Raw genomic sequence first — 12,050 nt, 5'->3', positions numbered from 1 at the left:
TTGGCCATGTGCCTTTTTCTGTGGTTGTTCGGGGTCCACACCTCCATCAGCCTGCTTTTTTCTTCTTTTTCTTTTTGACTTTGTGGCATGCCAGTGTCTTCTGTTGACAGTCTTTTTGCATTCCGTAGTGTCGTGTGTCGTGTGTCTCGTTTCATGGTATCGACTATCGAGTGTTGTCGTGTTTTGGTCGTTTGAAAGGGTGCATATCGGGAACAGGTGGCAGGTGCAGGTTCATCCAGTGTTACTACTTGTATGCACTTCAAATTGGCTTGTGCAGTCCGACCTGACATGACTACATCTCTGACCACGAATGGATACACAACATGTCACAAGCAACTGTTACTGCCTGCCTTGACACTGCCAACAGCTGCCAGCTGGAATTGCGATCATCACTCGGCATCCTGATAAGTCCACCAACTCAACTACCTACCACACCTACGTCACAGCCCGTGCCGGAATCCCGTGCCGGAATCCCGTGCCGGAATCCCGTCCCGTTAGTCAACCCATCGTTCCTTCTGCATCCGAGATTTCGATCTGATCCCAACGACATCTTGGCAACTGCCCTATCACTCACCGGGTGGATCATCCGAAGCCTGTTCCGATCGGGGGACGATACGGCTCCACGCCGTTGTCACGTTTGAGAGATCAAAAGAAAGCGGCGCCGGAACTTGAGGCGGGGGCTTGGATTGGGAAAGGAAGACCCCTGATTTTGACGAGTTGTGGAGGCACGTGCTTTGGGATCTCTCTGGGATCTGGCAACAAGCTTAGACGTGCTGGAGATCTGGATTTGAATACATTTGCACTGGGGAAACATTCTGGCCGTCTTGGCGTGGATCATAAGGGTTCTGATATACAATTGCTTGCTGAGGTGATGGCATTCAAGAGGTTGTCGTTGAAGCCGTGTTCTGCCGTCCCGTCCCGTGTTAAGGCTGAAGAATGACACTGCGCTACTAAAGAGACTAATTGAGGTCGACAACATTGAACATGACGTCAGAGTAGCCATCGTGAAGTGGTCCAATCAATGCCCTGGGGCTATCGTGGTCGGGTGCGCTATCGTCGCTTCAGTTCGCTTGAATCGATGAAGAGGCACGGACCATTTGACGCGGCTGACGACGGCCGACCGGATTACAATCCGGGACGTTCCATCAAGGTCTCGATTCGATGTTTTATGATTGTTACACGTACTGTTACCGTAACTGTTACCGTTACAACCGCACACACAAATGATGGAAGCTGCTGGTCATAGCTCCCGTCTCTCCACTTAATTTTCCCCGCGATAAGGTGTCACGATAACCTCGATAACGACCATTTGTCGGTTCCGTTCCCTTGTCTCGTCAACCACTCCTCCAGCTCTTAGTATCCCTAGCCCAGCGAGTCTGTGGACTCCTACCTAATAACATCCACATCAACAACTCAAACGCCCACAATGAGACCGTCGCGACTGGCCATGCGGCCCTACACCTGTCTCCAATGCCTCACCCGAACACGCCCCGTCTTCCCCCGACCTACACAAACACCGCGGATAGCCTCCCTCCATAACAGCTCCCGCTTCCTCCAACAACAATCCTCAGACTCCCCCGCTGCTTCTCGACCAAGCATAGCCCCCAAGCCCGTCGTCGATATCAAGCACATCCGCCAAAACCCAGACCTTTACGCCCACAACTGCATCGAGCGCAACTACCATCAACAAGCCACCTACCCACAACGTATCAACGACCTCCACGCCCAATGGCAAGCCAAACAGCGCGAGGCTCGTTCCCTGCGTGAGCGCTCCAATATCCTGCGCCGCCAGCTCACCGACCCCGGTTCCATCCGTGACGAAAATGCCGACGCCATCGCCGCGGGCACCCAGCTCCTAACGAGGGACGAACTCATCGCCGAAGCGCGCAACCTCAAGTCCCTCCTCTCGACCATCGAAGCCGAAGAAACCCGCATTCTCTCCGAGATCGAGTCCCTCGCCCTGTCCATCCCCAACCTCACTTCCGAAGAATCTCCCCGGGGCCCCGAACCCAAACTTCTGTCGTTGATCAACGAACACCCCGAACCCGTGCCCTCGGCCTCCGACCGCGTCTGGCGCTCCCACGTCCACATTGGCAACGAGCTAGGTCTTCTCGACTTTGCCTCCGCCGGCACCACCTCCGGCTGGGGCTGGTACTTCCTCCTGGACGAAGCCGCCCAGCTCGAGCAAGCACTCATCGCCTACGCCCTCGACCTCGCCGTGCGCTCCGGCTGGCGCCAAGTCAGCCCGCCCTCCATCGTCTACTCCCACATCGCCTCGGCCTGCGGCTTCCAGCCGCGCGACCAGAACGGCGAAACCCAGATCTACACCCTCGCCCAATCCGCCGACGACGCCGCCCGCGGCAAGCCCGAGCTCTCTATGGCCGGCACCTCCGAGATTCCGCTAGCGGGCATGCACGCCTCCAAAATGCTTCTCTGCCCCGGCGACATCTCCGAGTTCTCTCCGCTCAAATACGTCGCCGTCTCGCGCTGCTACCGCGCCGAAGCCGGCTCCCGCGGCCTCGAAACCAAGGGCTTGTACCGCGTGCACGAGTTCACCAAGGTCGAGCTCTTCGGGTGGACGTACCCCTCTCTCGACTCGGCGAGCGACGTGTTCAACGAGATCGTCGACCTGCAAACCGACCTCTTGTCTTCCCTCGGTCTGCACTGCCGTGTGCTGGAGATGCCCACGCACGACCTCGGCGCTTCGGCCGCGCGCAAGATCGACATCGAGGCCTTTTTCCCGAGCAGGAGGGAACGTAATGAAGGGTGGGGCGAGGTGACGAGCGCGAGCATATGCACTGATTATCAGGCTAGGAGGCTGGCGACGAGGCTAAAGGGGGAGGATGGCAAGATGATTGAGGGCGGGTATCCGTTTACGGTGAACGGGACGGCCATGGCGGTGCCGAGAGTGGTGGCGGCGTTGTTGGAGAATGGATGGGATGAGGAGACGGGGACGGTGGTCATTCCGGAGGTGTTGAGGGGGTGGATGGGTGGGAAGGAGAGGGTTGGGCCGAAGCCCCCCACTAAGAAGGGGTTGGGGGTTGGTGTTTAGTAGAGGCTAGGTAGATATGGTCTGGGACATGGGAAGGGGATAAAAAGGAGTTGGTCGGTGTTGGTGGGAGTGGTGTATGATACAGAGGTATGGTTGTTGTATTATCTTGGCAGGAAAAGCATGTTAATGGAGTATGGTTACTTGTTCGTACCGACCAGCTCGCTTACTATCTACTGCCGTGATGCCTCCGGCGGCCCCATCCGGGGAGGGGGCCTCGCTTCGCTCGATGGACTGGACTACGAACGTTTAACTGTTGTCTGTCACAGGAAGAAAGCTAGGTCAACAACGGTACCGTTCAGAAATTCCTATCTAACGCACTTTCCAGGAGTACGGTATATCCCTTTCGGAGTGTACGGCCTGCTAGTTTACGATATTTCCCATCTGACAGGCATCTTTTCTCCAAGCGTATGCCCTTCCTCTACCAGCAAATACTTCTTCTCTCTATAAACATGTCTATACCTCTCGATCAAGGCGTCCACGACACTCCGGTAAACTCAGCCGAGTGAAAGTGCTCCAAATTACATCTGGCTTAGTACTATAGCGCCATCCGGATTCACCAACCAGAACAAACCCATTACCACGGCACCCCCCCCCCCCCCCTTTCTTCCCCCCCCCCCCGACGATGAACCAACAACAAACCAACAAAGCCTGATCGCAGAACTCAAGTCCTCAGGAGCATTCTCCATCCTTGAGAAACACCCCTGGGGCCTTCGGAACCCAGAACATCACCCACCCTATCACATTCACTTTTTCTCTATGGATCGAATAGTCTCCGCTTTAAGCAGCAGCTCTCTAAACAGCAGAATCTGGGACGCCGTTCTTCTCGATGTGGGCGCGGACCAGATGGAGGAGGGCACGACTCTGTTCGTAGGTATCCGGCAAGATTCGTTTGAGCGCTAGGTATCCATCGAGCGTTTTCTCTCTGGTCTCGATGGCCGCGAGAATTTGCTGAGCTGACCCGCCGACGACGACAAAGTCGTCGTGCTCCTCTTTAGGGTGACCGCCGCCGCGAGGGTGGTGCACGTCTTGCGCAAGAAGCTGCTTGTTACACAGCGCTTCCCATGTGCACACCTGTACGAAACGGTTCAAGGTTACGCCCGTGCCTGATTCTTTCAGGCAGAAGTGCAGACGGTCAAGGACCGGGGTCGGAGGTTTAGCATCGCCGTCCTTCCAGCCCTTCAGTCCCTCCAACTCCCGCTGGATGTAGACCTGTTCGCGCTCTGGGCCTCCCAGGTCGAACCACGACCAATCTGTGTCCCTTCTTGCATCCTCTTCACACTTGTCGTCGTTTGCGGGCAAACCTTTGTCTTTCAAATAACGCTGGTGCGCCTCTTTGCGCTCGTTCTTGTGGGCTTCTTTGGCTTTTTCTTCGTGCTCTCTACCAAAGGCAAAATTCTTGATATAAGACGCCCATTTGCCGTTTTCCTGGATAAATTTCGCGTGGAAATCACGTTTCTTGGTCGAAACTTCAAGGAAGATGTTGTGGGCGAGTCTAGCCAATATTCTATCCTGCTGGCCCATAGGCAACTCACGGTTGATTCCTGGGCGCTGGGCTTCTTTTGCGAATAAGTTCCAAGTCGACGATTAATTCGGGCTCATCCCAGTTCTTGATCATCTGGATGAGTCGGTCCGATTCGTCGACAATTTCGCCCGCAGGCCTGGATTTCCACGTGGCCGCCGCTTCGTTGGACATCGTTATCGCTTTGTTGTCGTAGTAATATGGTGGTGTATTCGGAGTTGGTAGGGGAAACGGGTGAAGAGAATGGGTGAAGAGAACGGGGGAAAAGTCTGAGATCGAAGGTGTTATTGCTTCGTTGTCGTAGTAATGTGGTGGTGTGTTCGGAGTTGGTAGGGGAACGGGTGAAGAGAACGGGTGAAGAGAATGGGGGGAAGATTCTGAGATCGAAGGTGGGCATTGGGGGACATTTTATATGTGGCCGGGGCTGTTTGAATGCGCTGCAGAAGGTGTCCGTCGGGTCGGGGTGGGCGTACACCGACGTATAACCGAATTTTCGGCCACGTTCATATTTTGGGTGTTTTGTACAGGTCCGTACGGGCATAAAGAAAATGTACGATTTTCTGGTCATACATAACCCTAACGCGGGCGAGGCTATGCGAGGCTATTATGAGGGGGTCGCACATTGCATTCCAGGTAGGTTGTTGGTGGCGTTGGTCTGTTTTGCGTTTGCGACATGCCGTAGAAACTCGGGGCGTTCGTTTTCAGCTAACTGGGAAATCAGGCATAATCAGACATATGTATGTCCGAATATGCACATTATCTGCCCGCAAAAAATAGAGGGGGGGACATGTTGCCACCCCGGAGCACTGTAAATTTGATTCTTCTGGTGCCCTGTCTTTTCCTCCTGTCTTTTCAAGGGCGCTGGAGGGTGGGGACATCCAAAATCACCGTCTTGCATACAATTTCTGGCGGGCATGAATGTTGCAGTATGCTTACAGACTATGTCTGATTTCCTTGGTAGCTGAAAACGAACGCCCCGAGTTTATACGGTATGGCCGACATCATAGCTGTAGTACCTTGTTGTCGGTCATTCATCCATCTTACGACGATACGCCATACTACTTCTCCATCAAGCATATACCTAACCTCTTGCTTTTCGGTCCAGTCTCGTCGAGATCATTGTGCCCATGGCATGGCAGTCATGACTGGCGGCAGCTTTCATCTCCCTCCTTATCGAGGTTGTTGCCGTTTGGGGCTCGTTTGTGTGTATGTTGTTGGTAGGTCGGCGTTCCAAAGTAGGTATGGTCATCGCCGTTGCTGGGCGGGCGGCCATCAGGTATGTCGGCGATGAGTCGGGTCGGTCCTTGAGTTGTTTCTCAGTGTGGGGAGGGTGGGTGCCTTTAGCTGGCATCATCTGTAATTCGACAGGTTGAATGCTGGCTGGGGTGAGGTATGCTTTGGTGGTCGGCGGCGCAGGTAACTCGAAACCCGGTTTCTTCTCTCCGGGGGAAATGGAGGTATCTGTTTCACTTTCAAGAACATGCATGAGCAAGGACCAGCTGGCTGATGCTAACTGGTCGGGGAGTACGAGGGAGGATGGGGAGGACAAAGGCTATAAATAAGGGGAGTGAAGGTTTCTTGAAACAGTCACGGTTGAGACTGGATGGTGGTATGGAGATGGGAATACATATACCGATAGTAGGTAGGTACCTAGGTAGAGGTAGGCGCGCGAAAATTGCCTTGTAGTCAATCTCAAATTGTCTTCTGTCGAGTGCAAAACCCTTACTGTAAGTAGAAGTATGTATTCATCAAGTGGTGATATCCCTGGGTATCCTTCCTACCATCCATCCATCCATCCTTTCCCAAATCATTTCTTCTCGCCATAATGGTATCTCGTTGCTCATAGTTATCATCAATCTTATCATCCCACACACACCCACCCCATCCCTAATACCGAACCCCCTTAATAATCTGCTCCTTAATCCTCCTAACAATCGCCTCCCTCCCCATCCTCTCCTTCCCCTCCTCATCCTCCCCATACTTCACCCCCGGACAACTCTTCTCGATAAACTTGCACTGCTTTTCAGCCAGCGCCTCCTCCTTCTGTGCATTCTGTCGCCGGATGTGCTTCGGCGGGCGACCACGACCGCTGCCGCCATGACCCTTTGTCTTGCCGCCGGCCTTGAGGTCAGCGCGGGAGGCGGCGAAGTAATCGAGGCCTTGCAGCCAGAGGACGCGGCCGGGCTGGGAGCCGGGGATGCAGCCGGGGAAGAAAACGTGGCGCGGGTTGTTCTTCTTCTCGATCTTCTTGGCGCCGACGGTCTTGGTCTTGGTCTTCTTCTTGGGAGAAGCAGCGGAGGCAGCGGCGAGCAGTGGGAGAGTGACGATGTTGCCCTCGTCGTCGCGGGGAGGGCGGATGAAATCTGCTGTGGAGGGCTTTTTGTCCCCGTTAGTTTTCTGACCAAGGAAGCGATGGAGGGATGAATGAATACTGACCTTGCTCTGCACGGGGACAAAGATGGGCTTGCCATCTGCATCCTTTGGCGGTGAGTAGCGCGGCGCGGGGATGGGGAGGCTGTTACACTACTGTAATACCGGTCGTGGTCGTGGTTGATGCCATTTTGCTGACGTTGCTGAGAGTTGGAAGAAAGAAAGTTGGGTTAGGGACTAAGTCATGTGGTGTCTGATTCTCGAGAAGAGAAGAAGTTCGAGTTCAGGTCCAAGTCTTGTATAGATGGGGAAAGACCAACCTGAATGAACCTGCCAGCTGCCATAATTTTCACTTGCAGGTTCTTGATGGGCATCTCAGTTATTCACATTCACTCGACGGGGATGGTTGATGAGAGGCACAATAGAACCACAATAGGAAGGGGGTTGGTACTTGGTTCTCAACAATTTTTTGACAAAAATGATTTCGTCCGATCTTGAGAAACTTTTGGAGACGTGTAACAAAATGTGTAACAAACTCAACCAAGATCGGGGTTACTTACGGCGCACTCAAAATACGCTCCGATCTATCTTTAGGCGGTCCAGCGAAAGTCGTGGCAAGGCACCGAATGAACACACCACTCAACTCGTCGCGATTCGGATGCGAGATACTGCCAGGCACCACCACAATTGACCAAGGACACTGCACCACCACAGCCACAACCACAACCAAGACGAAACTTCGCATCTTCTTCTCCTCTGAGAAGGTCTTGATGATACCTCCAATATCCATCACATGGTCACACAACTCGGCCAGATTGGCAGAGAAGACGTTCTGCGCTTCTGGCTGCTCCAGCTGCAAACCGTGAAATCCTTTCGCCCGAATCAACACCGCTCTCCAACCATTGCGTGCATCAAAACGCAACCAGGTGCAAAAGTCCCGAAAATTACTTTGAAAGGCTCGTGTAGTGCAATGGTGGTTGAGAAAAGTGGCATTTTAGTGGTTTTGGTCGTCCAAATGCGACCGTCGTTCCAAATGACCAAGTCCCCAAAATGACCAAGTCCTTCTTCCATGACGACGGTTGAAAGCGATAAGAGGCATTTAGACCAATAGAGAGGCATTGGGAGTCATTGAGAGCACTGGGAGGCATTGAGAGCACTGGGAGGGCATTGGGAGCAATGAGGAGGCATTGAGAATAATGAGCTTCCATGAGGCCGGCTCTGGCCGGGAAAAGTGGCCGGAAAAAGTGGGCCTCACGGAGCAAAGTGGATTCGTGGGCGCTTCACTGTCTCACCATTGTTCACTGAAATCAAAAGGAAACCATAGCTGGATGAGCTTGTCACTTGTTTTGGAGAATACTAGGTATCCAAACATTCTAAATGTACAAACTGCGTCTCTGCACTGGCTCTGACCACGTTGAAGGCCAGGTTCCCAGGCGGCACCACGTGGAGGTTGCAGAGGCCGACTTCGCCGCCCCCGAATTCCGTCCCTAGAGACGGAAAATGGACCCATGGTTGACGTGCGTGGGATTTTCACTTTCAACTACGGGAAGTTGAAAGCCGTCAACTCCTCGAGGGTTATCGTTGTGTCTGAATCTTCCAAGAGGAAGTGAAGTCGATCGAGGATCGGAGTTGGAGGTTTGTCGATACTAAAATCACGGTCCTTCCATTCCTTGAGGCCCTGTAACTCCTCCAAGATGTACGGTAACTGATGTTCCGTGTCCCCAAGGTGGCAGTACGACCAATCTACATCCTCCGTAGCAGCGAGTTCGGGGTTGTCGGTTCCAGCCCGTTGGTGCGCCTCTAGGCGCTCCTCTCGGTGGCGTTTTTGAACCTCCGTTAGAAGTAGTGGATCTTTCTTTTTCTGTTTTGGATTGGGGACATCGGCCGCTTTCTTGAAGGCCGCACTCTTGACCACGGCCGCGAATTCTCCGCTATCGTGTGTGAATCCCCTGGTGAAATCACGCGACAGACGCGCAACTTCATGGATGAGAAATTCGGCCGATAAGGCCAAACTAAAGACGTTGATGGGCTCTTTGGGGTCGAATTCCTCGACCTCTCCCAAGATCTTCCGCATATCCGCGGCTAACTGGTGCTCACCCCAGTTCGTCAACGTGTTAGTAAGTCGGCGTAACTCACCGGCAATATCGCCCGCAGGCTTGTCTCGCCAGCGATCCGCCGCTTCGTTCGACATGGTATTAGGTTGTCGGTTTAACGGTTGTTGAAATAGGTTTGTTCTGATAGCGTTGTCGTAATAGGGGAACGGGTGAAGAGAACGGGTGAAGAGTCTGAGATCGAAGGTGGGCATTGCAGGATTTTGTATGTGGCCGGGCTGTCTGAATGCGGTTGGACGACTACAACACCTTCCTAGTTTACGAAAGGGCTCTTGTGGTATTATGGAAGGTGGTCTCTTCTTTGGGAGGAAGCTTCTGCACCGGTTCCCTCTCGACTACGCATACTCGGACCGGCAACCTTCCAAGGTAAGACGAGATGTGGTCCGGTTTGATTTACATTCCGTTCTGTGACCTCTGGCTTGATGAACTAGTAAGCACGTCCCGTCAAATAAACCAAGTCAAAAGAGACTGGAGGGTAAGAGCACGTTGTAATGGTATGGTGTACGAAGCGAGTTCCCAAGGGCCTTGGCGGCAGTAGCCTTTCCCGATCGCGCATCTCAAGTCCAGTCCTCCCAACTATCTTATATGAATGGTAGTCACGGTTTTCAAACTGTTCTTCCGGCTGTCGCACGGGATGACACGGCTCAGGGCCAGGACTCCCGTCGTAAAGTGCTGCCCAGCAAGGGGTATGTCCTTCCGCGGCTTACGAAAGAGGGAAAGCCACACCGTTTCCAAAGCTCCTTCCCATCTTTGCAAGTGCCGTTACACAAAGTACCTACCTAGGTCGGTAGAGTACTGTAGAGGTAAGTACACCTCCCGCACCGATGCAAAGATGCCGTCTGCATCTCCCCGAGCGAGGAGGGATGGAGCGCTTGGGCGCCTTGCCCTTGGTTGCCTGGGTCTTTCTTTTTTTTGGCGATGTCAATCTTCTTCTCGAAGTCCAAGGGCAGTGCCGGCTTGGAATTCTTGGAGCGGTAGTCGAAGTGGTTTGCCATGTAGTCCATCATCTCCTCGTTATCTCAGCCTCCAAGCTACCACAAATGTCAGCCGTTACCAACAAACCGTCGAGGCAATTCTGTCCAGCTCTGAGGCTGTGCTCCGCTCTGCCTTATATAGTTTGTACATATGGGAAACAGGGGACAGCGTTCACAGCGATGCCCTGAAATTGCGCATCTACGAGCTTGTCGCTGAGCACTCCGCTCCCGTAGGCGCCAACGGAAACTCACTCCCCGCAAAGCGAGTGCAGGAGGAGATGCCGAACGAGGAAAACAGATCTAAGAAGCCAGAACACTGCCTTGTCTACCGAAGAAGGGTTCTACTGCGCCCGCTGTGGAGAGGCAGTTGAATCCACAGCCGTGGGATTGTCGTCGCGGTCTTGGTAGAAGTCACCAGCGGATCCAGATGCGGACGATAAGAGGCGAGCCATCTTTGGACGAGGCATCCGATTGATGACGGGGTGAAACGAGAATGGTGTTGTTGATTTAGAGTCGGACGTGGCTGGGGAATTCAGATAGTATCGCTTGAGAAGTTTCGGATGTACGAGAAGTAGAAGATGATGATGAGGAGTGCGTACTTTTCGCTGGTCGTGTGTGGACCTTTTCTTTTATTCGGACGTGATTTAACTACCTCTAGATATCGAATGGGATATCAGGTGAAATATTACAAGAGCGGCAAGCGTCACTAGAGGCAAAAGCAGCAGGCAGAGAAAGTGATTCACACAACCTGGAATACAGTAGCGGAGTTGATGTCAAGACGACTGAATTTTTCGAGGGAGATCAAGCGATGTTCTAGGTAACTATTCGTGACATTCGCCAATGTAAGAAGGCGTCACAAAACATCCTACTCCTCCTCCTTTCCAGATCCTGACACTAGCGAATCAACCCAATGCTCTTCCCCCCACCACTCCATCACACACTCTTTCCTCACTCCCGTCCCAAGTGGACTTACTCATCCCAAACACTCCCGTCTCCTCCAAATTCTCATTCCCCATGTGCACCCCCTCCTCTAGACTTACTCCTCCTCCATCGTAAGGTCAATCGGGTTCTGGACCGTTCCAATGGCACTCACGGGCATGGCAGCGGTAGGCGTGGGCGACTGGCGACGGGGCTTGTACGGCTTCTGGAATCGCGAGCTGTAGCCATGATAGCGGCGGAGAGCCATGCGGCGCATGTGTGAAATCTCGAACTTTCTGAGCATCGCTTTCCAGGCTTGGGATCTGGCGGCTTTGGAAGCCCGCGGAAATTTCTTGGGTTGGGGACGACGGACGACTTCATCTTGGAGGTTTGGGTCCGGGAGAGGGAAAGCGGGCATGACGGGCATGACGGGCATGACGGGCATGACGGGCATGGCGGGCTGAGCCAGCTGCTGGTAGAACTTGTAGTGTTGATTCTGTTAGAACTTGACTCAGTTCTGACTAAAAGATGGATGGGGATGATGTGTGAACACTCACCATGTTCATGTCCTGGATAATAACTGGCTCGAACTGGAGCTCCTCCAGATTAGACATCAGTGCCTTTACGAAATCAGGCCCATTGTTGGGGGCCTCTTCAAAGCCGATCTCTCGGAAGACAACATGATTGAAGTTCGGGGGAGGGAAGGCGAGCTCGGCGGGCGGCTGATGATCCTGGTAGAGATTCGATTAGTATATGGCTCCGTTTTGATCAAAAGAATTTGATGGAGGGGGGTGATGTGTAGGTTGTAAACACTTACTAAATCCTGTCCGGTGACAGGGTCAAAAGTGACAGTTTGAAAGCCCGAAAGGGTGATGTTCACGATGATGTTTGTGTTTTTCAAGTAGATGGATTGTTCGATTGGGGCCGACATTTTGAAGCCAATTGATGTAGGGTGAGATGGGTCGAAGGTCGAATGTCGAAGGTCGATGTTCGATGTTCGGTGTTCGAAGTATAATGTTCGAGGCAAGTTTGAAAGTTGCGAGCTCCCAGGAAGGGGGGGATTTTATATGAAGAATTGAGCTGTCGCTATTTCCACATTCACTCAC

The 12,050-nt window shown here is 53.1% G+C and overlaps 5 protein-coding genes across 5 annotated transcripts; 1 reads left to right on the top strand and 4 right to left on the bottom strand.

The window, feature by feature from the left end:
• The first annotated feature begins 1,283 nt into the window (after positions 1–1,283).
• On the top strand, positions 1,284–3,442 carry B0H65DRAFT_463858 (uncharacterized protein). The gene has a single exon (XM_062826728.1). It carries the CDS (start codon positions 1,427–1,429, stop codon positions 3,050–3,052), a length of 1,626 nt encoding a protein of 541 aa, XP_062681199.1. The 5' UTR covers positions 1,284–1,426; the 3' UTR covers positions 3,053–3,442.
• Positions 3,443–3,679: 237 nt separating this feature from the next.
• Positions 3,680–4,939, bottom strand: B0H65DRAFT_463857 (uncharacterized protein). The gene has a single exon (XM_062826727.1). The coding sequence runs from the start codon at positions 4,571–4,573 to the stop codon at positions 3,845–3,847; it is 729 nt and encodes a 242-aa protein (XP_062681198.1). The 5' UTR covers positions 4,574–4,939; the 3' UTR covers positions 3,680–3,844.
• Positions 4,940–6,458: 1,519 nt separating this feature from the next.
• B0H65DRAFT_426689 (uncharacterized protein) lies at positions 6,459–7,091 on the bottom strand (the record flags this gene model as incomplete). Its single annotated transcript, XM_062824646.1, has 2 exons — positions 6,459–6,968; positions 7,008–7,091. Coding segments are annotated over 2 exons (594 nt in total), but the record flags the coding sequence as incomplete, so codon positions are not given.
• A 1,390-nt stretch (positions 7,092–8,481) lies between these two features.
• On the bottom strand, positions 8,482–9,132 carry B0H65DRAFT_548376 (uncharacterized protein; the record flags this gene model as incomplete). The annotated part of the gene is made up of 1 exon (XM_062829576.1): positions 8,482–9,132. The coding sequence occupies one exon, from the start codon at positions 9,130–9,132 to the stop codon at positions 8,482–8,484; it is 651 nt and encodes a 216-aa protein (XP_062681196.1).
• Positions 9,133–11,062: 1,930 nt separating this feature from the next.
• B0H65DRAFT_588372 (uncharacterized protein) lies at positions 11,063–11,937 on the bottom strand (the record flags this gene model as incomplete). The annotated part of the gene is made up of 3 exons (XM_062831001.1): positions 11,762–11,937; positions 11,502–11,675; positions 11,063–11,425 (listed from the first exon to the last, which is right to left on the bottom strand). Exons 1-3 carry the CDS (start codon positions 11,873–11,875, stop codon positions 11,063–11,065), a joined length of 651 nt encoding a protein of 216 aa, XP_062681195.1. The 5' UTR covers positions 11,876–11,937.
• Between the last annotated feature and the right edge of the window lie 113 nt (positions 11,938–12,050).

This window comes from Neurospora tetraspora (assembly GCF_033439725.1).
Source record: "Neurospora tetraspora strain CBS 560.94 chromosome Unknown B0H65scaffold_4, whole genome shotgun sequence".
In the NCBI taxonomy this organism is placed as follows: domain Eukaryota; kingdom Fungi; phylum Ascomycota; class Sordariomycetes; order Sordariales; family Sordariaceae; genus Neurospora; species Neurospora tetraspora.
This window is presented reverse-complemented; position numbering and strand designations above follow the sequence as displayed.

What these genes read in the sequence shown, in the direction of transcription:
- B0H65DRAFT_463858 (XM_062826728.1), top strand. Translation starts at nt 1,427, where the DNA reads ATGAGACCGTCGCGACTGGCCATGCGGCCCTACACCTGTCTCCAATGC.
- B0H65DRAFT_463857 (XM_062826727.1), bottom strand. Translation starts at nt 4,573, where the DNA reads ATGGGCCAGCAGGATAGAATATTGGCTAGACTCGCCCACAACATCTTC.